We start from the raw sequence: 26,434 nt of genomic DNA, 5'->3' as shown, positions 1-26,434 counted from the left end.
CTGTGCTTGTAAAGTATGTGAGCGTCTGGCATTTCACGTGAACATATCATACCATTATTCTGATCTTGTTTAAACCTGAAAAACCTTTATGCTTAAAAAAAAAAGCCCCGTCCTTGTATAGAATTATCTGAAGACATTTTCTACTTTTTATCCACCATACATACTTTTACTGCTTGATTAAGAATTTATTGAATCTCTTATACTATTTTTGTTAAGAATTGTTTAAAAACCCAATCAGTAGCTGCATCCGAGTTCCATTTTCCAGTGTGATATTGGAAGACACTCAAGGCTGTTCTTTTTTTTTTGGAGCTTCTCTTTTTCTTTCTAGTTTTTATTCAGGGCTCATTATAATTGTTTCTTTTTATTTCCTGCTGTCTTATTTAAGTCCACTCAAGACCCCTGGATTTCTTACTGCCTTATGTTACTATGAGTTGCAAACTGGTGGGAGTTTGCTTTTTAACACTCAGTCCCTGTTGGGAAGAGGCTACTTTACTATTTTATGAGGTTAAGGTAAGAGTGAGCAAGAACTATGCGTGTAATACCTCATTTTTGTAACTGGGTAAACAGACAAAGCATTTGCAGGAACTTTACATGTCTGAATTCATAAATTTTCTAATATGTTTACATTTTATACTGCTTAAAAGGTAAATGACAGCATCTGAATTATGTTGTTTGGCCTTTGTGACAGGGAGGAGGCTTTGTGTAAGTAATTTAATTAATCTAAAAATATCAGTTGAATTAAAATACAGCAGAAATGTAAATAAAACTATTACAGCTAATGGATTGTAAACAAAGTAATATGCCCAAATTATTAAAGTGTATGTGCCAAAGAACATTACTGCCAAGTTTGTCATTGTGCTGTTGCATATAGAGTGACAGACTCAATTCATGCCTGTTTCTGCAACTGGAGATTCATATGTGTGTATGAGAGAAGGATGCATGACTGTGATCAGTATGTGTTTCAGAACGCAACATGTAAAGCAATAATGCATTTAGTCATACATTTTTTCATCTATTTTTGTACATAACTGAATCATACTGTACCCAAAGGTGATGTGAGAGAAAAGCAATATTTTATATCTGTGTACATACACATGTATGTATGTATATGGGAATATTTTTATCTGCCTTATAAGTCAGTTGTTCTTTAGCGCCCCCTAGGGGAAATACATGACAATTCTTAATCAACATTAAAAGAAAATTCTGTAAATTTCTGTAAATGTATTTAACCAGTTACTTCTGTCACTGAATTGAATAGTACACCCTTAAGGATTGCTTCATCTGTTTTAAATATTTAGTTTTAACGCTTCAGTTTCATGACTAGAGACATTATAAAAAAAATTGGCACAGATAAGCTCATGGTATTTATGTTTAAATGTAACACCCTTGTTAATCACCCATTTTCTCATGATTGATGGAATTTCATTGCTTATCTTCTGCTCCACTGATGGCAAAAATGAAAGAGACATCATTGTTAAATGCTTCTCATGTTCAGTGAAAAGTTTCAGGTTATTGCTTTGAGTTTAGGTTTTTTGCAGAATTAGCAGGAAAACCTCAGTTTGAACTGGCTTCCTAGTATGCTGGTGGAACTAGTAATATTGAAACTTGGGCTATGTGATCCAAAGGCCCTAATAAACACATTATTATCAATGTTCAGCATTTCCTTTTCTACTTCCTATCTGTTGTTCAGGTTCCCAGGATAACAAGTTTCTTTCCATGGATGATGTTCAAAACACAATTTGCAACCATACACACTGCCTCTCATCTTAGCTCCCATCTTTTTGAAGTAGCCCTGTTTGGGGTGGTGAGGACTATATATTTTCTGTGTGAGAAGGCTTTTAACAACAAGTGGAAACCCCCAAAGGTTTGCCTTGTTCTGCTGGCTTTAGAAGCCCTGGTTATTTGCATCTTTCTTTTCGATCAAGAGTGGGAGGAGCTTCCTAAACCATGGCAGAATTAACAGCTTAGGTTGTCACTAGATTCTAATTGATTTCAACATCCTATGTGCATGTGTAGATTATCTAATCAGTATGCCGGGAACAGAAATCATTTGTGAAAGGACAGCAAACTAAAAATGCAACATTATAGGGAAGGAGTTATGTTATTTATAAGTCATTCCATGTGTTTTTGGTACAGACAGAAAATAAATGTTTAAACAGAGTTAATAAAACAAAGATGTTTAAGAAGCATCTGTGATTATGAGGGTTATTCATATAAGTATATCTGAATTGCTGAACATCTTTCTCCAGAAATGAGTTCATGATCCCACCCCACCCAATGGTATTGAATGACTGGAGATAAAAAATGTTAGACCCCACCCCAAATTCATATATAATGTAGGTTTCATTTCATGAGACCTTTCACTTTACCCTGGATAATATTTACAATATATTGTTGAATTAATGTAATTTCAGTATTAGTTTTCATGAGCATACTGATTCTGTCTGAGATATTTTCAGATCTATGCAGTAAGCTGCTGCACCACCAGAGCAGTATTGGAAGACTGACAAAATTCCACAGCTAGTAGAACTGGCTCTGGTTGGTAGCAGTCATTAGTACTATCTCATTAGCAAGGACCTTGGTCTGCTGACATAGCACATTGACTGCACAGAGAAAGTGAGATTATCAATAACTTCTATATGCATCAGTCCAAGGGGACATTTAGGGGAAGGAGTGTTATCCATAACCTATCAGAAATTCTGGGCACTGATCTTACCAGGAAAATAGGGAGCAATCTGGAGAAATGAATTGGGGGGGTGGCTGGACGGGATAAAGCCCCAGAACAAGGAAACAAAAGAGTTGACCTTGCAGCCTGATCAAACATACAGAGCCATTGTTCTGGCAACTAGACATGACAGTCTAAGGCAGCACACCAGGAAGTAGGCTCGGCTGGTTGCCAGGATCAGTGGAGGATAGTCCAGGAAGACATTTTTCAGAACTAGAAGGGAGTAGATCTGTGAGGCTTCCAATAGCATATTTAAACCCCCACGTGAAAGGGCTGGGCATGATTCCCCTTCCACCTGTTCAAGGCCTCCTAAGAAAGAGGAAAAGGTCTGATGCAATTTATGAGTGGCAGGGTAGGAAAGATGATAGCGAGAGTGCAAAATTCCTATTTGTGACTGAAGCTACAGCATTTAGTTGGGCATGTGGCCAGGGATCTCAGAGTACTGAGGGGGGCTGCCTCAGATAGGTACACCTGCATCCCCTTTCAGTAAAAGTAATTTCCCAGTAGGTTTTGCCTTGATAGTAGGGAAAAGAAAGATGGGGTTTCCCCCCTACTTGTGTTTCTACAGGATCTTGAGTTACTTCTAAGGTAACCACAATCCTTGATGAGTCAGTGACTCCATATTGAAAATGTCATTCACAGCTGATAGATGTTGACGTTACCTAGATATTTTGAAAGAAATGGGGCCCTATTGACAATGAGAACAGAGCAAGGGCATGTCTGTGCTCTAATATATTTCAAAAGAGATTCTGCAACAAATGTTACACAATGATAGTGATTCACAATCAGGTTTTGAGTGCTATTAATATATCATTGGAAGAAAAATTATCAGGCTCCAAAGAGCTGCTGAGCTCATACAAGGGGATTTAGACTAGTTCAGCATAAGCCTCCACTTGTTTTTCATTTAACAACAGTACCGGAAATAAATAGTTTGCATTCAAAAACAGAAGTTTCTATTGATAAAGAACAAGCAGTTAAGGCTTATGGAACTAATGTTAAATTTCTTTAAAACCTGACCAATATTCTGAGAAGTACAAACTAGTGAGGACCTGCTAAAAATCACATGATGAAAAACCTCCTTCTGTTGCAGACTTTGTGGCCCTTCTTGAGTTAACATCACCATAGAAGTCATTTCCTTCTCAGTCTTCAGGTTGTATACTGTGTCCTGGAATGCCCTGTTAGATATTTTTTATGAATCCCAAGGAACAAACAGAACAAATCCCTCTTCCTACTACAGCCTGCCAAATTTTCCAAAATGCAGCTTCTTGGGAGTCAGTGAACCCCTGGGAGAACAGCATGGGGTGCAACAAGGTGGTCTGCGGTGGGAAGCAGCTGGTATTGGCAAAATCCCTCCCTCCCCATGTGACTTCACATGCCTCTCTGTTCGCTGAAGACTTTGGATCCAACCCAGCTTTGCTAGTGTTTATAGTATACTCATTTATCTTCAGTAATAGCATTGATTCAAATCCAGACAATTGGTATTCAGTAATTTGCTGAGCATGCTATATTCTACCAGATCCGAAAAACTCTTGAGTAGTGTTGTCATACTCTCCATTAAATATAATCCTCATGAACATGATATGGCTTGTGGATGGATGGATGAAGCATTAGTGCTAATTGTTACTTTTAATAATTTTTAGTAGGATTGTTCCATGACTTGGTTTAAATAACTTTTAGTTCATATGGAATCTCATTTCAGTGTGTCAAATTTTGTCTGCCAAACGATTTGGGTATGGGGGGGGCGACTTTTACACAAAAATGGCTTCATGTTGCATTGCAGTTTGGTTGTCCTTGTTTAACCCCAAATATGAGAGCTTTCTTATTTGAGCATTTTATTCCTTTTGCCTGTATGTTTTTCACACTTATGAAAAGAAAACTTTTATGACTGCAAGAAGAAAACATATGTTTCCTATTCCTACTATACAATAACATCACAAATGAGATTCTTCAAAGGAGAAAGAATAATTAACATATTTGTTGCTTGCATGTCATTAGTTATATACCTAATTTAGATATTCAGAGTAACACACAGTAAGCAGCATATAGTAAAGTGTACATTAATTGGTCTTTTAATTGTCTACTACCAGTAATGGTAACAAAGGATAGATTTGAAGCAAATATTACGTTTAGAATAGACATCTCCTTTAGAGAGTAGTATTAAGGCCATTCTTTACAGCAAATGGCACCAAAACTGGGTTTGCCATACATTTGACAGGGAGCTGCAGAAAATCCTGGCATTGTGATGAATGCTACAAAGCCTGGCATGTACGATACACATACTTCTAAAAACATGCTTGTCCAATTCACGCATTCTGTTTATAAATAAATACTCCCCCCCCCCCAAAAAAAACCCCAGAACTTTAGATGTGTTCATGGGGAGGGACAGTGGCTTAGTGGTAGAGCATCTGCTTGGTAAGCAGAAGGTCCCAGGTTCAATCCCCGGCATCTCCAACTAAAAAGGGTCCAGGCAAGTATGCGTGGAAAACCTCAGCTTGAGACCCTAGAGAGCCACTGCCAGTCTGAGTAGACTATACAATACTGACTTTGATGGGCCGTGGGTCTGATTCAGTATAAGACAGCTTCACATGTTCCTAAAAAGGGTGGTATGTACACCAGTCTTTACAGTATAATCCATTCCTAACAATACTTACAAAAATTTCCACTTAATTCAAGGGACTGTTTCTCAAACATTTCCCCTGTTTGCATAGGAATCTGCTTTTGATACTGGGGGCAGAATTTAAAAAAAAATTATTTGTTATTATAATGGAGTCTGCTCTAAGAAAAAAAAGTTTAAAAATCCTAGCCAGGCTTGCTCTTCAGATGACAGGCAGACATATGTACAACTGAAGGGTAAGATTAAACAATACAGCATAGGGCATCTTGATCTTCTGCCATAACCTTCCTCTTACTCTTTCTTTCTCTTACCTGTCAGAGGTCCAATAACAATAACTAAGGGTCAAACGATATAATACCTGCCCCAGTTGTTTAAGCCTTGGTGGGTGGATATGGGGAGGAGCAGTTGTCAAATTTTTAGAGAAAAATGAATGAGAAGAGATTAACTTCCCCTGTTCTACCTGTTGCTTACCTTTAGGCAGTCTCTTGCCCCAAGTACTTCTCTCCCTTCTAGGTTCGCTTCCAGTTCAACTGAGGAGAAAAGTGCTTATGGAAGGACAGCCAGCAGTGAAGGGGTAGGGTAGGGTCTTGCTTTCCCTCTTGTGCTCCAATAATCAGATCTCGACACCTTGCTTTATAAGTGTTAGGAACACTTCCATGTCTAAACAGAAAACTCTGCAACTGCTGCATCTCATTTAACCCCGAGAAGGTATCTCTGCAGCTCAGTAAGGAAAGGCATTTCATTTGCTTTGGAGCACAGTAACTCTCAAAGCAAGCTGTACTGAAATTTGGCTTTCCAGGATAACAAGTGAATGACTCCATTGGAAAGTTTAATTCAATTTTAAGGCATTTGTAAATACCTTAAGCAGGATGAAGTGTCTTTATGTTCCCTTTCTAGATAGGTAAGGCAGCAGTTCTTCAAAATTTGGTGACTCCTAAATGCTTATGTTTGCCAGGTCTGCGTCATAACTGATTTTTCCCCCTTTCTAACTGAAAGACAGAATAATGTAAAAGCTAAGTAAAACAAAATAACTTGCAAGAGATCTGAATTATAAATTTGGTTTGGTAACTGGATTTTCAAATCTGTAGAAGTATGCTTGCATATGCAGGCAAAATTCCTTACCAGATCAGTGTTGGGCGTGTGCCTTAACCGAAGTCCTAGCTCAGCCAGGGATCACTGGTAGGTGTTCCGTGCACAAATCTCTGTCTCTCAGTCTTGTGAGCTGCCCTACGGCAGGGTAGAGATGGTGCTACATGCCAGATGACAAAAATAATTGCAAAACATAAAATGGTAGGAGTATACTATGAGAATTCTGTCTTTCACCTAGATCTATGCAATCAATAATGGAGCTGAATTATAATTGGGAATGGGCATTGTTATTCTGTGGTACTATATAAACAAATGGGATACTCAGTGGTGTAAAATTATCAGGATTTTCTGTCCTGGTAAATGACTCTACCAGTGGTACATACTCATTCTTTGTCACAGACATCTCAGTAGTGGAATCATAGTTCTGCTATTATAACCTGCAATATAAAGATGTTTGAAGTTTTAAAAACTGCTGCTGTGAAGGATCTGTATGATGGCAGCTATACATATTTGGATATTTAGATTTGCCTATCATTAATGTGATACCACAGAATAAAGAATTATTTGGTTTGGAGTACTAATCATTTCTCAGGCTGCCCTAGGCATCAGAGTATCAAAGAAGCTTTGGTAAGAATAAGCACATATTTTTCAATTAAAAGCTGCATTGCTTTGCAGCTTTGCATATCAGATCTTTAAGTTATTAAACAAAGCTGAAACAGCAGAGATGGGCTTGACAAATGACAATAGATGTTTAAATGGATGTTGAAGCATTTAGGTTCCACATCCAAACTTTTAGCTGGCTTAAAACTCATGATGCCTATGGATCAGAAAATACTCTCCCATGGATGGTGAAGTCTTTCTTCTGTCAAATTACTAACCAGGTGATTGGCTCTGTAGATAGGTTTCTGGAAGATACTATGAACTGCTTCTGTAATAGAAATTTTTGATTTGTAGGAAGAGTTTTGTTACCCTGTGGAATGCCTGGCTCTTACAGTGGAAGAAGTAATGCACATCCGCCAAGTGCTAGTGAAGGCAGAACTAGAGAAATACCAGCAGTATAAAGATGTCTATACTGCCCTCAAGAAAGGAAAGGTATGATTGATTCTGCTCATTTTCCAGGGAAATGGGAGTGGAATATGTATAAGAACTTTGGGTGTTGTTAGAGACCCTGCAAATAGCAAAATAGAGAACTCAACCATCAGTATTCTGAATTAATTGTGGATGAATTTCCACAAATATTCTATTAAAATGGGGAAACCCCTTATTTTCAATACATTTTATTGCCCCGATTAAAGCTACAATCCTGTGTACATTTACCTAGGCGTAGGCTTCTAGGAAATAGTGGAACTGGTTTCCAAGTGAACATGCAAGAAGAATGCTGTAAATCAGTCAAAAGGGTGGTTAAATTTCAGTTTCTTTAATGTATCTCAACCTTGATTTCCAGGAACAGCTGCTAATATTGTGAGCTTCTTTCTTTTAAATGTTTTTAAGCTCTGTTTTTGTTGCCGAACACGGAGGTTTTCCTTCTTCACCTGGTCCTATACCTGTCAGTTTTGTAAAAGGTAAGTCTTTGGTGCCAGCTATAATTCTTAAAACATGAAAGCCAATGCCTTGATAGACAACTATTTTGTTTCATTCACTGTACCACTTGTTTTCACATTTTGTTCACTTTGAAGCTGAGGGAGGAAAAAGTGTTGATTATGTAATTGGGAAGAAAAAAGACTGAACAAGGCCATTTTTATACATTTCTAGAAGATAAGCCTGTATTGTACTTACTTTAGGTATAATCTACAAGCAAAATAGTATAAAGATGTTTTTAGATTCTGTGGGAATATATAAAATTGGTGGATGGACAAAAAGAAAAGTAAGTGAGAAACAATTCCATAGTATCACAGGTTTCTCTGAATCACTCTTCCCAGCATAGCATCTTTGTTAATAGCAGAAAATGGATTAACAGTTTTTGGCCCGTGGAGCCTGCACATATCCATTAATAGAAACTACTTGCGTGATTAATACTATAATAATGAAAAGCCATAAATGTCATGGCACTGACTTCTATACTGCACTTAGGTGGAAGGTTTCTACTAGTTTCTTGTAATGGCCTTTTAAAATAATCTGCAGTCTACACTTTCCAACTCCCATTAAGAATGTTCATGTAGATTCTCATTGGGGGATCTGAGGCCCAAAAATCTGGGATTATTTTTCCAAGTAGTAGAACAGAAATGTAGCAAGTTGTCACTAATAATATTTAGCCCCTGTTCAGATGCACAGTATAATCAGATGTCACTGCTGTTTCCTTCCGGATTTAAAGTGGCTGATTAGACAGCAACATCTGCCTTCCAGTATTAACTCGTGGTAGCCCCCCTGAATCCTTCTCAGCACCGGATTGTTTTGTTACCTGCTCCTTTGCAGTGTTTTTTGAGTTCTTCGGTTTCACCTCGTAGTTTTCTCCATCTGGATTGTTCTGATGCAATATTAACCAACTTCCAGATGTCTGAAGGCTGTCCCAGAGCAAAAGGAGCCTCAGACATCCAGTTTATGGTCACCATTTTTTTTTTTACTACTTAGCAATATGCGCATAACCACATAATGTTTCAACCTATGTGCATGTACATAATATGTGCATGCACATAATAGTGGAAGAAAAAAATGAACTGCATGATGCTGTTGTGTGGACGACAGAAGACGGTTTCACCGTGGAGTGATTCGAATTGCAGTATGGCAGTCTGATGGATAATATCTGGAACAAAGATATTCGGAACAGAACCGGTTCAGTTTAACATGGACTCAACAACTGCTGTGTGAACAGGGCCTTTGTTTGTGACTTCCAGAGGCTGGCAAAAATCTTTATTGCTGCTTGTGGAAGCTCAGGACCTATCTACTTCCAAAGTTAGAGATCCTTCTGCCGTGATGTTAAAGGAAATTGGGCATGTCACAGAGATCACATAAAATCATCCCCACATTTTACATAGTTCTCTGAAGCCTAATCCATGTTCTAGCCAGGTTCATAGTGACCAGGGTATGTCAGGACAATGTCCTTCCACCAGAAATCTATCATACTCTTTCTCAAATCCCCATGGGAAGGGAGAAGTTCCAGAATGGCTGGAGTTGAATCAGTTAACCCCTTCCTGAGCAAATCTCTTCTGTTCCGTCCTCTATTTTTTTTCTCCCTGAACCTTTCTTTTGGGCTTCCTTTTGACCTCTTTAATGTCCACAGTGTTCTGAGAACATTGCACAGAAATCTGGAGTGAGATTTATATTGTTTTTTGCTTCTCTAGTCTGTTTGTAGTGGGAGATTTGCCTCAGAAGTCAGCAAAGGGGCTGACTTTATTTGGATTTGGATTTTGCTCTCCCCATCGATAGGCTCAGAGTGGATCACAACAAAATAAATAAAATACATACATTAATAGATATATAACAAGATTTAAAACAACTAAATAGTATAATATAAAGTAGCAAGCAATATATTATCACAGACACATTTTCAGATGGAGTGAATGAATCCAGAGATCTTCTTAATCTGAGTTGAATAATGATGGAAAAATTTCAGTGAGGAAGGCTGGCTTCATTGGACACCCTCAGCCGCAACCAAAGGCCTGGCAAACAGGACCTGTGGAACAGTAACAGGTACTGCAGGGCCCTGATCTCAAGTGAAAGCTTGCTCCACCAGACTGGGGCCAGGGCCATAAAAGCCCTGGCTCTAGTCAAAGCTAGTCGGACATCCCTCGGACTGTCAGTATTATGGAAAGACAATGCAGTTTCTAAGCACATGCTGGGAAAGTGAAAGTAACTTATCTGTCAGATAGATGATCTAGGTGACAGGAGGTGGCTGCTTGCCAGATTGCATCAGCCTGGACAATGTCAGCATGACTAAGCAGCAAGCTGATTGGTCACCTGGGGAGATGAATTGTATAAATGTACAGAGACACTTTACTGTGTGTGGGTTATGTATGGTGGAGTTGCAGCGGAGCATTCTGTCGGTTTGGAGAGTGGAGGTGTAAATAAATTGTATATAGTAGTTTTACCACTGCTGTGCGCAAGCCTTCATTCTTTGCGTCACCTAAGACCACCCTCGCTAAACACAGGCGCATCAACACGGACTGGGGACAACCAGTAGATGTTGATCAATCAAGTGCCAGGCTCTCCAGGGCACATATAGGGAGACATGGTCCTGTAGTTTTAATCATTAATTGCAAACCATTGTGTAGTAATGTGCCCTTTTAAAAGGACATAAACCTCTCAACATTTTCAGAATTAGTAAGTAACCACTGTCAAAGTCTAGTATTTGCCTCTTCCTGAATCTGGAATTGGGGCTAAAGGACTAAACACTTAGAGAGAGCCAGTTTGGTGTAGTGGTTAAGTGTGCAGACTCTTATCTGGGAGAACCGGGTTTGATTCCCCACTCCTCCACTTGCACCTGCTGGAATGGCCTTGGGTCAGCCATAGCTCTGGCAGAGGCTGTCCTTGAAAGGGCAGCTGCTGTGAGAGCCCTCTGCAGCCCCACCCACCTCACAGGGTGTCTGTTGTGGGGGAGGGAGATAAAGGAGATTGTGAGCCGCTCTGAGACTCTTCGGAGTGGAGGGCGGGATATAAATCCAGTATCTTCTTATAGACAGGCATAAGTTTCAGAAATGTTTCCTGTAGAAAAAGTAATTAATTCAAAACAAGAATTCTGAGAATGTAAAACACTACACAGGTGCAGAGTATTTTTCTTTCACTGCGCAGCAACCACACATATTAAATGATTATTTATTTAGAAAATATATATGCTGCTTCTCCAGAAACCTGCTTTCTAGGAATTTCTGGGTTGGAGGAAACAGTTTGCAGCTAGGTGTAATTTAGCCATCTCTCTTTTCACTTTCTTTTTAAAGATGCTGCTTGTTACCTCCGCCACAGCATTCCCAGAACAATTTTCAGTCCTATGTCACATTCTTATCCCTTGCAACATCTCTTAACAGAAGAACATAAAGGAACAATAGACTTCTAGTGGTGTGTACAAGCACTACTGTTACTACATATATTCAGTCTGACATCATCAGGCCCTGCCCAGTGAGGCTTGGGGTTTATGGTTTGGGGGTTGGGGACCTGGCAACCCCAGCTCTTCCCCCAGAATGTTTTCATGCCTTCTCACCGCAACATTTCCAGCTAGCTACAGGATCTTCTTCGTGGTCTCTGTGCAGTCCCACACATGGGTCTTGCCGCAGGCAACGGATCCGTACCTCGGAGCTCCAATAGCTCGTTTATAACGTCTTTTGGCGCGCTTTCCTCCCGCCCTGGGGAGCAGGCAGCGACTGCGCATGCCTGGAGCGGGGGGAGAGCGCCTATTCCACTCAGTTTCTTCCCTTCCGCCGCCCGGACAACACCTACCTCGTTGCGTTCCTCCTCTGGCTCGTCTCTTGGTATCGTACTACTCCTCCCTTTTCTTCACTATTTACTCTATTTTTTCCTTCTTCGTCCCATTAATATAAAAAAAAAAAAAAAAGGTTACCCGATTCTGCGCTTCAGCCTTTTTTCTTTCTACCCCCCCCCCTCTTCTCGTCTCTCCCTTCCCTCCTTCCCCTGTCCGGAACGAATGGAAGGGAAAATCACCTTTAAAAGGTGCAGGCAGTGTGGTTCTAAAATTCCGTCCTCGGACGGTCATTCACTCTGCCTTTTTTGCTTGGGGGAATCCCACAGAACCGATAACTGCCACCACTGTGCTTGCTTCGGCAAGCAGGCGCGCAAGAACAGAGCAGCCCGCCTTCGTAGTTTCCTCATGGAATCCTCTCTACGCGCAGTGTCTACTTCAGATCCGCCGCCTCCCCCACTGAGAGCGGGAGATTCGGCAACTTCGGCCCTTCCTACCGTACCTAGGAAGCATAAGTCCGATAAAAAGGCTTCTAAGCACTCTGAGGGTCACAAGGCGCCCAAACAGACTCGTCATGGCGAATCGAGCCTGTCGAAGCCACACCACTCGGGCCCGAAAACCTCCAGCCCGACCACTTCGGCGCCTAAGAAGCATCACGACCCGTCGGCTTCTACCTCCGTGCATACTTCCGCCTTTGCTACGGCTGCGCAATCGTCCGCATCGACCGCCCAAACGGCCTCCGCGCAATCGAATCCGATTCTACCTATTGAACTCTCGGCTCCTTCCGATGTTATCTCGGAAATGCCTCGCCTCACTCAACCCTCTATCGAAGTGATTCCGATTGGCTCGAGATCGCCCTCGGTTCACAGCCTTCCTCCTGATGATATCCTCGACACCGAGGCTCCACTTCTCGGACCCGAATCCTTCCTCGACGTCACAACGCCAGTGCAGAAGGACATTACGACTCCATTGCTTAAAGACACGGCAGCACCACTGCTAAAGGAGTCCTCGACACAAGTTTCCTCTCATCGGCTCCGACCTGGATCCCCACGGGCCCGCTCTCGCTCGCGGTCTCCGCTTCGTCCGAGATCTCCGTTCAGAGATCGTCCCTACTCTCCGCATCGATCTCCGCGTCGTCACGACTACCAGGACCCTCGCCGTGATCGCTCCCGGTCCCGGTATGGTGACTACCTCCGTGACTACCCACGAGACCGTTCTCCTTCTCGGTCTCCATCACCTCGACTTCACTCGCGCTACCATCGGTACCTGCGTTCACCATCGCACCACAGCTATAGGCATCTCTCCGACTTGGATCCCGAGCCTCTCCCCAGAGATGTTTATATGCCTCGACTCAGGGATTATTATTCACCCGGAACCCGCGACTACTACCGTTCACGCGACCAACGATCTCCTTATTACCGCCACCTGTCACCAGATTGCTACGATGATTACCAACACTACTACTCTCCCCGAGAAGAACCAAACCCTCGCACCCGAGATGATGCGGCAGCCCTTCGGACCCGAGACGTCTTCGACTCCCAGACTGCACCTGTGCAGCCTCCCGTGATTCCTCGAAACCGAGATTCTTCCAGAACAGCATCCGCATCGGTTTCCAAGCCACCGGCTTCGCCACTCAAGCGTCCCCGGGACCCTTCACCTGTTGAACCCAAGTCTCCACAACGTCCCCTCTCGGCTTCGGATAGAGACACTTCTGATCATTCCGACTCCGAGGAGGCCCCTGCCTCACCCTCATCCGACCAGCCTCCTAGGCTTTCACCATCCGACAGTTCTAAGGCCTACCTGAATCTCATTACAACCATGGCTTCCGCACTAAACATCCCTATGTCCTCCGACTCACCAAAAGTTTCGGACGTGGTCCACGACCTAGTCCGCGCAGATTTTCCAGATAGCTCCACGCTTCCTATGCTCCCTGTACACCTTGAAGGCCTCCAGGAAGCCTGGGAGAAGCCGGCTTCGATCCCTACACTTTCTCGCCGCCTGGATTCTCTTTATAGGGTGCACGTAGCTGACTGCAAATTCCTCGCATCTCACCCGGCACCCAACTCTGTCGTGGTTCATTCCGCCACCAAGACCAAACAATCTCGCCACCCCGTTCCTCCGGACCGGGAGGGTCGAAAATTGGACACTCTGGCTAAGAAAATCTACAGTTTTTCTTCAACCAACTCCAAGTTGAACAATTATTTAGCCTACTTTGCGGCTTACTCCTTCAACTTGGCTAACCAGATTACCCCTCATATTGCATCCATGCCTGACTCATCTCAGAAGACTGTGTCGTCTCTCGTCTCTGAGCTCTCCCGTGTCAATAAACAACAAATCAACTCTATCCGCCATGCGGTCTCCTGTTCTTCTCGAATTTTTGCAACTTCGGTGGCTTTACGTCGCCACGCCTGGCTGCGCTCTACCAACTTGCAGCCGGACATCAAACAGCGTATAGAAGACCTTCCCTTCGACGGTCTGGGACTCTTCCATGCGTCCACGGACGAGGTCCTTGCATCCGTCGATGACGGCCGCAAAAGAGCCAAACGACTTGGTGTCACACAACCAACCTCACTGCCCTCTAATAGGCAGAGACCGTGGAAGCCATCCTTCCAACGCCGCCAGCGGTCTCCCAAGTCTCAAGATTTCTGGAAAAGGAAACCTCTCCCAAAGCAACCTTTTCATCAGAGGCCACGGGCCCAACCTTCTAAGAAACAATCTCAGACAGGCAAGCAGTCTCTTTGACTCCCCCATCAGGCATACCAGACTATCCCCTTTTTACCCGAGTTGGAGTTCCATCACCACCGACTCTTGGGTCCTCACCATCGTGCGTCTAGGTTACGCAATAGAGTTCGTTTCGCCACCACACCACCACCACTTCATAGCCACACCTCCATCTGCTCTCTTGCAGCAGGAAATTCTGGACTTGCTCCAGAAGAATGCCATAGAACCCGTTCCTCCTCAACATCGAGGCACGGGATTCTACTCAAGATACTTCCTGGTCCCCAAACGCGATGGAGGAAAGCGCCCTATCCTAGATCTTCGGAAGCTGAACAATTTCATCGAATGCAGGAAGTTCAGAATGATCTCCCTACACACCATCCTGCCTCTTATTCCCAGGAACTCCTGGATGGCTTCCCTAGATCTTCAGGACGCTTACTTCCACGTGACTATCCGACCTCATCATCGGAAGTATTTAAGATTCGCTATGGGGCAAGACCACTTCCAGTACGTATCCCTGCCCTTTGGCCTCTCCACCGCACCAAGGGTATTCACCAAGTGTATGGCGGTGGTGGCAGCGGCTCTCAGACTCCGAGACATCACAGTCTTCCCATATATAGACGACTGGCTTCTCATAGCACCGACTCAGCATCGTTTGCAGACCAATATCAGCACAACGCTCTCCCTCCTCGATTCCCTGGGCCTTCGTGTGAACACATCCAAATCCCATCTCGAGCCCACGCAGGACATCAAGTTTATAGGAGCTCTCCTTCGCACCTCTCTCCACCGTGCTTTCCTTCCAGAGGATCGAGCAATCACCATCATCACCTTAGCCAGGTCAATTCAACGACAGCCCTGCCAGTCTGCATTCACAATACAACGCCTGCTGGGCCTCATGGCCGCCACGACTTCTGTCATCCACTTTGCCAAGCTACGGATGCGACATCTACAGCTCTGGTTTGTGAGAGCCTACCATCCTCTGTTGCAACCGCAGAGCACCCTACTCACGGTTCCCCAGAGAGCTCTCTCATCCCTTACCTGGTGGACGGTACCCAGCAATCTTCTCGCGGGCATGCCGTTCCTACCGATGCCTCCAGTAGCTGTTGTGACAACAGATGCCTCAAAGTGGGGATGGGGAGCCCACTTACAGGACAAGACCGTCAGAGGCCTTTGGACGCCCTCCGAGAGGGCCATGCACATAAACTGCTTAGAACTGATTGCCGTACACAGGGCCCTCTTATCCTTTCTTCCCCTGATCAACGGGAGCCATGTCCAGATCTCAACGGACAACATGGCAACTGTCTATTACATCAACAAGCAAGGGGGAACCAAGTCTCTCAGACTTTGCCGTATAGCCATCGTGCTCTGGGAATGGTGTCTGGAGCACAACATCCATTTGACCGCCGTTCACCTCCCAGGCGTAGACAATGTTCTGGCCGACTCTCTGAGCAGGTTTCGTCTGGACGACCACGAGTGGTCCCTCATCCAACCTACCTCCGACGCATTTTCAGATGCTTCGGAACACCCATGGTGGATGCCTTTGCTTCACGGGACAATGCCAAATGCCCACGCTATTTCTCCAGAAGGGAGAACGACGCCTTCCTACACAGATGGACGGGCCCCCTCCACTACATCTTCCCACCAACCCCCCTACTGACTCGGGTTCTGACGAAGATCACACGAGACGGCACGGACTGCATCCTGGTAGCCCCCTGGTGGCCACGGCAACCATGGTTCACGAGACTTCTCCAGTTATCTCATCACACCTACCGTCGCCTTCCTCTCGTGAGCGACCTCTTGTCCCAAGCCAATGGTCAGATATTGCACCACAATCCTCAAGTACTGGCCCTAACGGCCTGGAGAATTCGACCTCCCACCTCTCCGCAGAGGTAGCCCACGTTATTCTAAACGCTAGGAAGCCCTCCACAAGGCTTTCGTACCAAAGGAAATGGAAACGCTTCTGTTCATTCGCGACTGCTAACCATCTACTCCCAGAATCAGTACCTCTCAATATGATCCTGGAGTATTTACTTTCCCTACAGAAATCAGGACTCTGTTACTCATCCTTGAAAGTTCATCTCTCTGCCATCTCTGCGTTCCACAACCCGGTAGACGGCAAAACAGTTTTTTCTCATTCCTTGTCCAAGTCTTTTCTCAAGGGCATGTTGCACCTCAATCCACCCGTTAAACCCCTTGTCCCAACTTGGAGTTTATCCCTAGTTCTTTCCTCGCTTATGAAAGCACCATTTGAACCTATGGCTACCATAGACCTCAGTCTCCTCTCCTGGAAGACAGCATTGCTGATTGCCCTTACCTCTGGAAAACGGGCAAGTGACTTATGCGCCTTCCGCCACGACCCTCCCTACACCATTTTTCACAAGGAAAAGGTTGTCCTCAGACCGGACCCTGCGTTCCTTCCTAAGGTTGTCTCCCAGTTCCACTTATCGACTGCGACCTCTCTGCCGACCTTTTTTCCAAACCCAACAGATCACGGACAACGGGCCCTGCATTCGCTGGATGCAAGAAGGGCTTTATCCTTCTACCTTGATCGTACACGGCCTTTCCGTAAGGACCCTAATCTATTTGTGGCATACGGAAACCCCTGCAGGGGACTCAAAATCTCTACCCAGAGACTATCTAAATGGGTAGTTAGCGCCATTAGGCTGTGCTACGAACTGGCTAAGCAGCCTCTGCCCGAAGGCCTTAAGGCTCACTCTACCAGAGCGGTCTCGACGTCTTCGGCTTTTTTCCACGGCGTCTCCCTAGAGGACATCTGTGCTGCTGCATCGTGGTCCTCTCCCTCCACGTTCGTCTCCCATTATGCGTTGGACGTTCGTGCAAGACGTGACGCCTCCTTCGGCCAAGCGGTCCTCAGATCCATCTTTCACTGAAATGGGGTGAGTGTATCCGCTTATGTCTCTATGTCATACAATCTTTGCCTTAGGCCATGTGACTAACCTTTTTCTTCTCCAGCACCCTCCTCCAGGACACTTAGCTGGCTAGTCACCCATGTGTGGGACTGCACAGAGACCACGAAGAAGATAAACAGGTTGCTTACCTGTAACTGATGATCTTCGAGTGGTCATCTGTGCAGTCACACACGCCCACCCAGCCTTCCCCGCTGCTGGCTTTTGGTACTTCTTGTCTTACCTTTTTAGTCTCTCTGCCAGTGGCGGCTGGAAGAAACTGAGTGGAATAGGCGCTCTCCCCCCGCTCCAGGCATGCGCAGTCGCTGCCTGCTCCCCAGGGCGGGAGGAAAGCGCGCCAAAAGACGTTATAAACGAGCTATTGGAGCTCCGAGGTACGGATCCGTTGCCTGCGGCAAGACCCATGTGTGTGACTGCACAGATGACCACTCGAAGATCATCAGTTACAGGTAAGCAACCTGTTTTTCTGGCTGGTGGTGTTTGAACTACAGAGGAAACTGTCAATGAGATTCAAAAACAATATCTAGCTTTTAAAACATTTTTACAAGGAATTATACAGAATTTTTGAAGAAACACATCCTGTGATGCCCTTCCAGTTGAATGACTCATGCATTTTCTTTTTCCTTTATAGGCCAGTATGCTCACATTGTTGTAAAAAGGTAAGGTTAGAAAAACGTTCTGGTTCTTCCCTCTACTTTAAAGACGTTATGAGATTTACCCATTTTAATTTTTTTCTTTTGTTGTTGCTGTTAAAAAATGTGGAAGATCTACAGAACATAACAAGAAAAATTATACTGAAATAAAGGCTTTTGCCACACAGGGTGTCCCCATATTATTTTAAAGCTCTCCAGGCATGGCTTGTGAGGCACCCAAATCTTCCCCAGAACACAGAAAAGCTGAACAGGGAAACGGTGCACCAGCTGCAGGCAGAGCCTATGTGTGAGAGGACTGAGCTTAGTGCAACCTTCAAAACGGCATCTCTCAGCTCCAGCATCCCACACCCCCATTGAGGCCTTTAAAAAAAACTGTAGCTCAGCTGTGGAGGGGGGGACTGCAAGGTTGTTGTCACTCACATCAGTGCTTCTGCACCAACGCAATGAGTAGGAATGGGATGAGGAGGGACACTGTCAATTCTGAGCACCACAGTGAAGCTCACTGCCACTTGCCCACCTATGTGACAGTGAACTTAAAGATACCTGCTTACAGGTCCCTGCTTCTAATGCATGTCACACAGATACACATTCATATTCTATTCCTATTCTTAAAACATTTGCAATACTTGTATATATAACAGATGTTTTCATTTGATTCTTGTGGAATTCTCCATAGAAGATGAATGGAGTCTGTGAGAGCAGTGCTTTTGTTGACTGTCCCTGTGCCTAGAAGTCACAGACCACTTACCTAGAAGTGGGAATATACCAGATATGGAGCAAATTGCTGTACAACCTGCAGGATGGTCCACAAGACCTGTAGATGATGATCTCATGTATTTTTTATTCTCCTTACCCTCATGACAGATGCGCCTGCCATCAAAACCATATTCCACTCTTCCCATCTTTTCTCTGGGGCCTTCTGCTTTGCAGAGAGGAGAGAGCTTTATGAGGCCAGATAAACCTTCCACAAGCCATCACCGGTCATTAAGGGGCATGCCAAGGTGAGAAATGCTTCTGATAAATGCTTCTGATGGGAGAAATTTGTCTACAATAAGCAGTTTTTAGATTTTACATTCCATAGGTTTTATGTTGTTAGAGGTGTCAACTGTGGCTGGTATCCAGAGGAATCTACGTGGGTTTTTCGTCCTACCCATTCTGGTAGCATCTCCCACTCTCCCGAAAAAGAATTAGCTCAAAGTTCATGGAGCCTCTGAAATGGCATTCCTTGAATCACAATGTGTAGCGAGATGGGAAAATTGGCATCACCACCTTCTTTGTTCTTGGATTTCTCTGGATCCCAAGTGTTAAATTTTTAACATTCTGGTGGACATTATATTTTAAAATGTTTGTCTTTTATCTGGCATTCCTTGTTACTGCCAGATGGGCAAATTGGCATCACTGTCTTCATTGTGCTTGGACTTCTTTGAATCCCAAGTATTATATTTTTAAAATACTAGTGGACATTATATTTAAAAATGCTTGTCTTCTGTACAGCTGTGTGGTTACATCCTAAAACTTTATCTTGCATTCTCCCTGCCCCCGCAATAGTGTGAAGCAGTCTAAGAGAAATACATCAGTTGTCCAGAGTAAAGTGCATCTGATGTTCATGCCTCAATAGATTTGTTAGTCATTAAGATGACAGAAACAAAGTTTTGTTGCAGGAGTCTAGTAATGCTTGTCTTTGAGGATGTAATTTGTAATGTACTGAGTGACGAGACGTGTTGAAGGCAACATACTTTATTGGCGAGTACATCACAAGAGAGAGACACGCGGGCCAGGTCCCGATTATATACATTCCCCGGAACAACCCTCCGTCCAGCCAGGTCCAATCCTGGCCAGTTGAACTTCCCGCCACAGATCTTGATTGGCAGAGTGTATTAGCGAGCTACATCTGGGGACCTGTGGGCTTCCTCTGGTCGCCTCTGTAGCGTTCGCTGTGTTGTAACATTAAGACTGAATTGCAAGACATAACAATTAAATTACTATTTCTTGCAGATGTGGATTTACAAGTGTTACACTTCTGTACTCACTAATCATAACATTGTTTTGTCTTACACAAAGATGTAAGACTATTTTTAAGCTTCTACAAAGCTAAGAATTTTTTTTCATTTTCCCTTTTGTAAATTATGGTTTTATTGCATTAACTAGATTATTTACATAATTCATTTTCCAAGTAATGCTGATTTCTGTAAACATAATTTATTTAGCTATTCCTTCTTCACTGAGGCTATTACTTTGATCATACTAAATTACTTAAAGTGATCCATTCATTCATCGTGCTAATAATTCATTCTCATAGCAGGCAAACACTAAACAAGCAGTGCTTCTAGCATTTAATACAAAACTTGGATATGTATTTGGAATCTCTCCCATATATTTGAGTAAGCACAATTCTGGAGTAACAGATAATTTAAGTCCTGTAGCATTTGAAATTGAATCTGCTGTTATTTGCCAACAGATAGCTATTGGAGAGCATTTCTGCAAGAGGTGGGGAGCAAGATGGGTTTTTCAGATTTGCAATGCCAACAATTACCATCAATTGTTTGATGTTTTAGCTAGCTTACTCAGCACTAAATGCCATTGATTTTCCAGTTCAAACTCAATAGGAAAAAAACGAATATATCAATTTAATGTTACTTCTGCTGACCATTTTCCCATGTGTTTTCAATTGGTGTACTATACAAATTTGATAAACTCAGATCCATTTCCTTAAAAAAAGTAATGTGTTGTTTAGAACTTTGCCAAGGGAGCTTGGGATAGCCTCTGGGGAGGAAGGAAAGGATATAACAACAGACTAACTGAGATTTATAAACCACCTTTGAACTTTTATAGACACATGTTAGACTGAACAGGGTTTATGCAACAAATGGTGATTAAAATAAACCAGTTTATTGTAACAATTGAATGCAGACTTTAATGGCATTGTGATACCACTTGGCCACCATGTCAGATTCATTCCTAAATCTTACCATGTCAGGAATTAGGAAAAGACTTGAGAGAGATTATACTTTGTCACTGGGGGGAAGGAAAAAATTACCTCGAGTGCAGTTGGAAAGATGGTAACGAGAATGGAATTATTTTCTTGCTTTCAGGTTGTCCTCAAAGTCCAAGTCTGTAGATAAATCTGATGACGAAGCACTGTTTCCAAAAGAGCTAATGGAGGACTGGAGCACGATGGAGGTGTGTGTGGACTGCAAAAAGTTCATTTCAGAAATAATTAATTCGAGCCGCCGAAGCCTCTCCCTGGCTAACAAGCGAGCCAGGTTAAAAAGGAAAACCCAGTCGTTCTACATGTCGTCCCCAGGCACCTCAGAGTACTGTCCTTCTGAGAGGACTATTAATGAGATCTGAGCCTTGTGCCTTTCTCTTTGCATTGTCTTCAGGAGGTTCTGAGAGAACTCACACAGAAACCAGCTTGTCTTTCTTCCCTCTTTCTGATAGCTTACATTTGCATTCGGTCACTGGTTTCACTACTCCATAATTTATGGGGGGGGGGGAGAAGGGGTATCTGAAATTAGGCTATGCAGCAGAACAGCCAATAAACTTGTTTGCACTGGAATAAAGGAGTTAGGAAATGTTGCCTTTGTGTATATGTGCAATGTACAAAGAGAGCCTGGATTGTGATTGTTTTTTTTCCTTGTATTAATTTCTTGATTCATTTTCAGGAACAGGGTTAAAACTATATACTGAAAGTAGAACCATATCTAAAACAGGTGATAGCATTAGTTTGGTTGTAACCATTAAACCATGTTGGAAATGTACTTCCAATTATTATCATTTATATTTTGTTCTCTGTGGCAAGCAGGTTCGTGTTGTACAGAAGACAGATGGGAGCTATGGCTCTTAACGCCTAATGATGTAGCACAAAGCTTAAAAGAATTTTCTGATGTGCTCAGAATGGTTGACCATAGTTCAAGCTGCAGATGTTAAAATATCGGGGTTCAGTGATATGATCTTGAATAAGCTAAATGACTAGATCACATTTTCCATCAGCTGCTGCTGTTTTAAGTCCCAATATAATGGTTAGTGTGTTTCAGTCTAAATAAGTGTCATTTCTTCTCTACCTTGAATGTATTCTTGAATGTTAATTGTAGTCATAGATGTAGCTTTTAGAATTGTGCAAAATTATACTCTTTATGGGGAAGGTGCAAAATAAGTGCAACTTTTTAATATTGAGGTTTTTTTAATAAATAAACAATCATTCTCTGGGTGACAAGCCTGAGAAAGAAGATAATAATGTATATGTGTATTATAGTGGAACATATATGTACTGCTGTAACTAAGAGTCTGAAGAACATATCCATTATAAATCCCATTTTTACAGGGGTTTATATCTTAGCTGTAAAAAAATTTATAACCTGCAGAATTTGAGACAGAAGTGTCTCAGATTGAGAAGTTTTGTCATTGTTTTCTTTCTTACAAAGGTTTGGAGAAACACTGTCTAGCTGTTTTGAAGTTCCAATAATGTTACCAAACATCACATTTTTGCACTCTTTTATATTCATATTTTTAAATCTAAACAAGATTGGAGTTTAGTGTTTAGTGTGGAGATGGGTTATTTTTGTATTTATAACAGTCACGTTATAAATATTTGCAAATCGTCCAGCAGACATGAATAATGAGCCGTTTCATAAGGTACTTACGGACCCATATTTAATACCAAAATAGAATATGTGATAAGAAAGCTTCATAAATCTGTGATCTCAGAACACTTTCAGAACAGGCAGAATCTACTTAAATGGCAACTTGAAATATGCATTAAGACTAATCTATATATATCTTTTTAAAATAGTGTGGTCAAGAGAAATGATTACCATAGAAGAAAAACAGACAGGTCCTAATACTGTAATGAGACAAAGTGATTTTATTGCAATATAATGCCAGCTTCATAGGTAGATGTGCCATGACATATCTTGGGAGTCTTATGATGTGATCCCCAGCCAAGTTAATTCAAGCAGGTAATTAAAGATATATTGCCCCCAAGGCAATTTGATAGAAACTAGCAGTTGTGTCTGTTCTAGAGTCACATTTTGGGAAGTGGTATCCTTTCAGAACTTGGAAACTTTCCTTTTTTGAAAGACCTAACACATAGAGTGTCCCAGCAATACTATAGTTTTATATGGAAAGCCATGATAGTCCCACCAGTTTATACTTTAGTGTAGATATGGTATTAAAGAGGACTGTAATTAAATTCAGACCTCTAATGTAGTCCTGTTTCAGTGCAACACACTGATTTCTTTGGTTCTTGACTGAAATTGCTGTTGGAATGAATGGTTTGAGAATAGCATTGAAATGATTTAATCCAATTTGTTTCTGTTATTTCTTAATGCAGCCAAGTCCCCTCAAAGTAATTTCATAATGTTAAATTTCCTGACTAATATTTTATTTTATTGAACTATTATATATGAGAGCTGATACCTGGTATATCACTATATATTTAAAAACTGTGCCATGACACAAATGGAATTTCATCTTGTGAATTGGGCTAGTCAAGATAGTTTTGTGGAGACTGTCACATCAAGAAAGCTAGCTCTTTTAAGAATTTGGAAGATTCTGTTGATAAAATCTTGATTCTGTTAAAAAATCTTTTACTCTCAAACTCCACAGACAATTGTGAAGTGAAAGTAAAGGGGTCACCCTATAATCCATCCACAAGGCATTCACAGCTGCTTCTACTGTTGCTCTGCCATTAGGTGCAACATTAACTGGTAACTTCTTCTCACTTTTTCCTATATAGCTGCCCTGCTATAGTTCCTCAGACTGGGTTCTTAACCACCAGGACTCAAGGCAAAATGTAAACAGGGATTAAGGCAATGTCCTCCAGAAATATTTAAAGAGCTTTTGAAGCAAGGACTCTGGCTTCCCACCTTTATACTAAATCATTTTTACACAGAACACACTATGTTTTGAAAATAATACTGGGAGTGGATTGCCAACTCCAGGCTGGGACATTCCTGGAAATTTGGGGTGAGGCCTGGGGAGGGTAGTTTTGGAAGGGAGCTCATCAGGGATGTGATGTCAGAGAGACCATCCTCTGAAGCTGCCAGTTTCTCCTGGGGAACTGATCTCTGTAGTTGTAATTAGTTGTGATTCTGGGAACTTTCCAGGCCCCACCTGGAAGCTGGCAACCCTAGCAGAACCCTTACCTATATATTAGCCTTAAATCTGGCAAAAGGCCGTTCAGTCAGCTCTGCTGCCTTTCTTCATTTGAAAACAAAAAGAGTCTCTCTGCTTCAGTACTGTGATACATTCACATTACAATCCCATTAAAGTTCTAAAATTGTTCTGAATATTCAGGAATTGCCTTCTGTTTCTCCATGTTTTGCAACTTAGTCTTTTAGGGCTTTACAAGCAGTTTAAACATATTCATATCAGACAACCTTTGTAAATATCTGTAATATATATATATATATATATACACGTTTAGAAACCTCCCATTCTTTATGTGGTGGGAATAGCCATGGAGACCAGGGACGAGGGATTAGAAGAAAAATTGAGCCCTACTGTTACATATAAACTTAAAATATGGAAGTCCACATCGTCTATATCTTTTGAGTCTGAAGAAAAAGAAAGGCTACCCAGTACAAGAAAGTTGCCACCATGAGAATGATAAAGCTTTTGATTTTTCTCACTCTTAATCTAGGATGTGTCCAAAGCATTGTAGAAGATATTCACCCACTGCAATGCATGAAAATGTGTGGGAAATTCCCAGCCAGTCCTGCTTTGTAGAAGGCAGCAAGACGCCTTCTGCTATAGCTGGAGGTGTAGAAAACCTAAACATGCAATCGTGGTGATCATGTTGCTTTGTTCTTTTTCACTGAAATCTTGTATTTAAACAGGGATTCCTGGGGAGAAATCAAATTGTCATTCTGTCATAAACTCTGTCTGTGTTAAGAATCTGTTAAACTGTTGTAAAAAAAAGACTTAAAAATAAGCTGAATTTCAGTAAGGTTAAAGGTTCATTATTCATTTTGGTTTGCTAATGAAAGTGAATGAACAAATATTTTAGAGTTTAACGCATGAAAGGACCAAAACCCATCAGCGTATTTGTAAAACAGCAATAAAGCAGCTTTCTATGGTTTGTTCAAACGTAAGCATTGACAGCATGTAGGCAAAACAACTGATCTGAAGAACAAAATGTTTACCAACAATGTTCCATATGTCAAACCGAAAATGCATAATTTTATTGCCCTTCAAGTGTGTGGAGTTATTATCTGCAATAACCTTTCTCCATCTACATTTATTAGACTCTAGAGGACCCTGCATGGAGATCATTTCAGAAGGCTCCTTTTACAGTAGAAAAGGTTGCAAAACATAAAAATGCAAAATTTAACACTACCCAAAAACTTCCAACTTCCCATTTTTGCCTCCCCCATCATAAAAAGTTGCTTCTTCTGGTTATTGATTGGCTACATGCTGTATAATCTACACCAGCTCAAATTAAACCTCATTTGATTGCTATTCACAATGCCTAACATTACCAGGCAATCTTCATTTGTGATTGAAATCCTGTGTGTGAAATAGTGACATCATACAGAGGTTAGGCAAAAAAATAGTTAGCACAAATGTTTGAATTCTAGTAGCACAAATAGTAGGATTTGTCGTACATTCCCCTCTCCCTACTGCCTTCAGCTATGTTTGCTACAGGTTTATCTGTTTTGATAAGAAACTGCAAATTGTTTTCTCTGTCATGGAAATTTACAGGTGTTATTAAGAGGTGAAATCTAAAATTTTTCAGACTAGACAAACCATGCTGCTTCGACTGTTATCAATCCCTGATAAGCACATATTTAACGTAATAAAGAAAAGCCTTTAATCTTAGAGTAGCTATAAAAAGGCATTTGTGGTTTGAACTTTCTTTGAGACAGAGGTGCAAAAGTATCCCCTATTCATTGCCAGGAATGAAATATGCTGTTTCATTCATGGCAATGAATAGGGGATGCTTTTGCATCTAATTTCTGTTCTGAAGATTACATCTAAAGAAATTATTTGAATCAGCTTTTGTTCCAACACTACTTTTCAGTATTGTGAATGTTCCAAATTTGAAAAACTAAACCTAAACTTGGCCAGATATATATTGACACAGAACTGTACGCATGCAAATTGTTTAATGCTTACACTGTGGAGGGTTTTCAGTAAGTTTTTCTCATTGTGTCAAGTTCCATATCCAGGAGGATAATTGAAATGGCTTTGTCAGTGGAATCCCTTTGGGTGCAGCAGTAAAGCTTACCATATTACTTTGTGCTTCTGATGGACCTGGAGCCAAAGAGTCTTACAACTAGTTTAATACATCCAAGGGCTTTTAAACAGCAGTATCATGGCCTTATGTCAAATGAAGTGATTTTCAAAAGTGATTTTATG

At 42.1% G+C, this 26,434-nt stretch overlaps 1 protein-coding gene across 2 annotated transcripts in view; it reads left to right on the top strand.

The window, feature by feature from the left end:
* Window positions 1–22,552, top strand: part of SPIRE1 (spire type actin nucleation factor 1) — a 119,597-nt gene extending 97,045 nt beyond the window's left edge. Inside the window, exons 13-18 of one of the 2 annotated variants that reach the window (XM_060244036.1) lie at window positions 1,691–1,804; window positions 7,383–7,520; window positions 7,920–7,990; window positions 18,052–18,079; window positions 18,938–19,074; window positions 21,166–22,552. In XM_060244036.1, coding sequence (XP_060100019.1) covers window positions 1,691–1,804; window positions 7,383–7,520; window positions 7,920–7,990; window positions 18,052–18,079; window positions 18,938–19,074; window positions 21,166–21,424 — 747 coding nt within the window. In that variant the 3' untranslated portion in view covers window positions 21,425–22,552. The remainder of the gene's footprint in view (window positions 1–1,690; window positions 1,805–7,382; window positions 7,521–7,919; window positions 7,991–18,051; window positions 18,080–18,937; window positions 19,075–21,165) is intronic. The other variant, XM_060244037.1, reaches the window with a different exon arrangement.
* The last annotated feature ends 3,882 nt before the right edge of the window (window positions 22,553–26,434 follow it).

Source organism: Heteronotia binoei, chromosome 7, assembly GCF_032191835.1.
Source record: "Heteronotia binoei isolate CCM8104 ecotype False Entrance Well chromosome 7, APGP_CSIRO_Hbin_v1, whole genome shotgun sequence".
NCBI classification, from domain to species: domain Eukaryota; kingdom Metazoa; phylum Chordata; class Lepidosauria; order Squamata; family Gekkonidae; genus Heteronotia; species Heteronotia binoei.
This window is presented reverse-complemented; position numbering and strand designations above follow the sequence as displayed.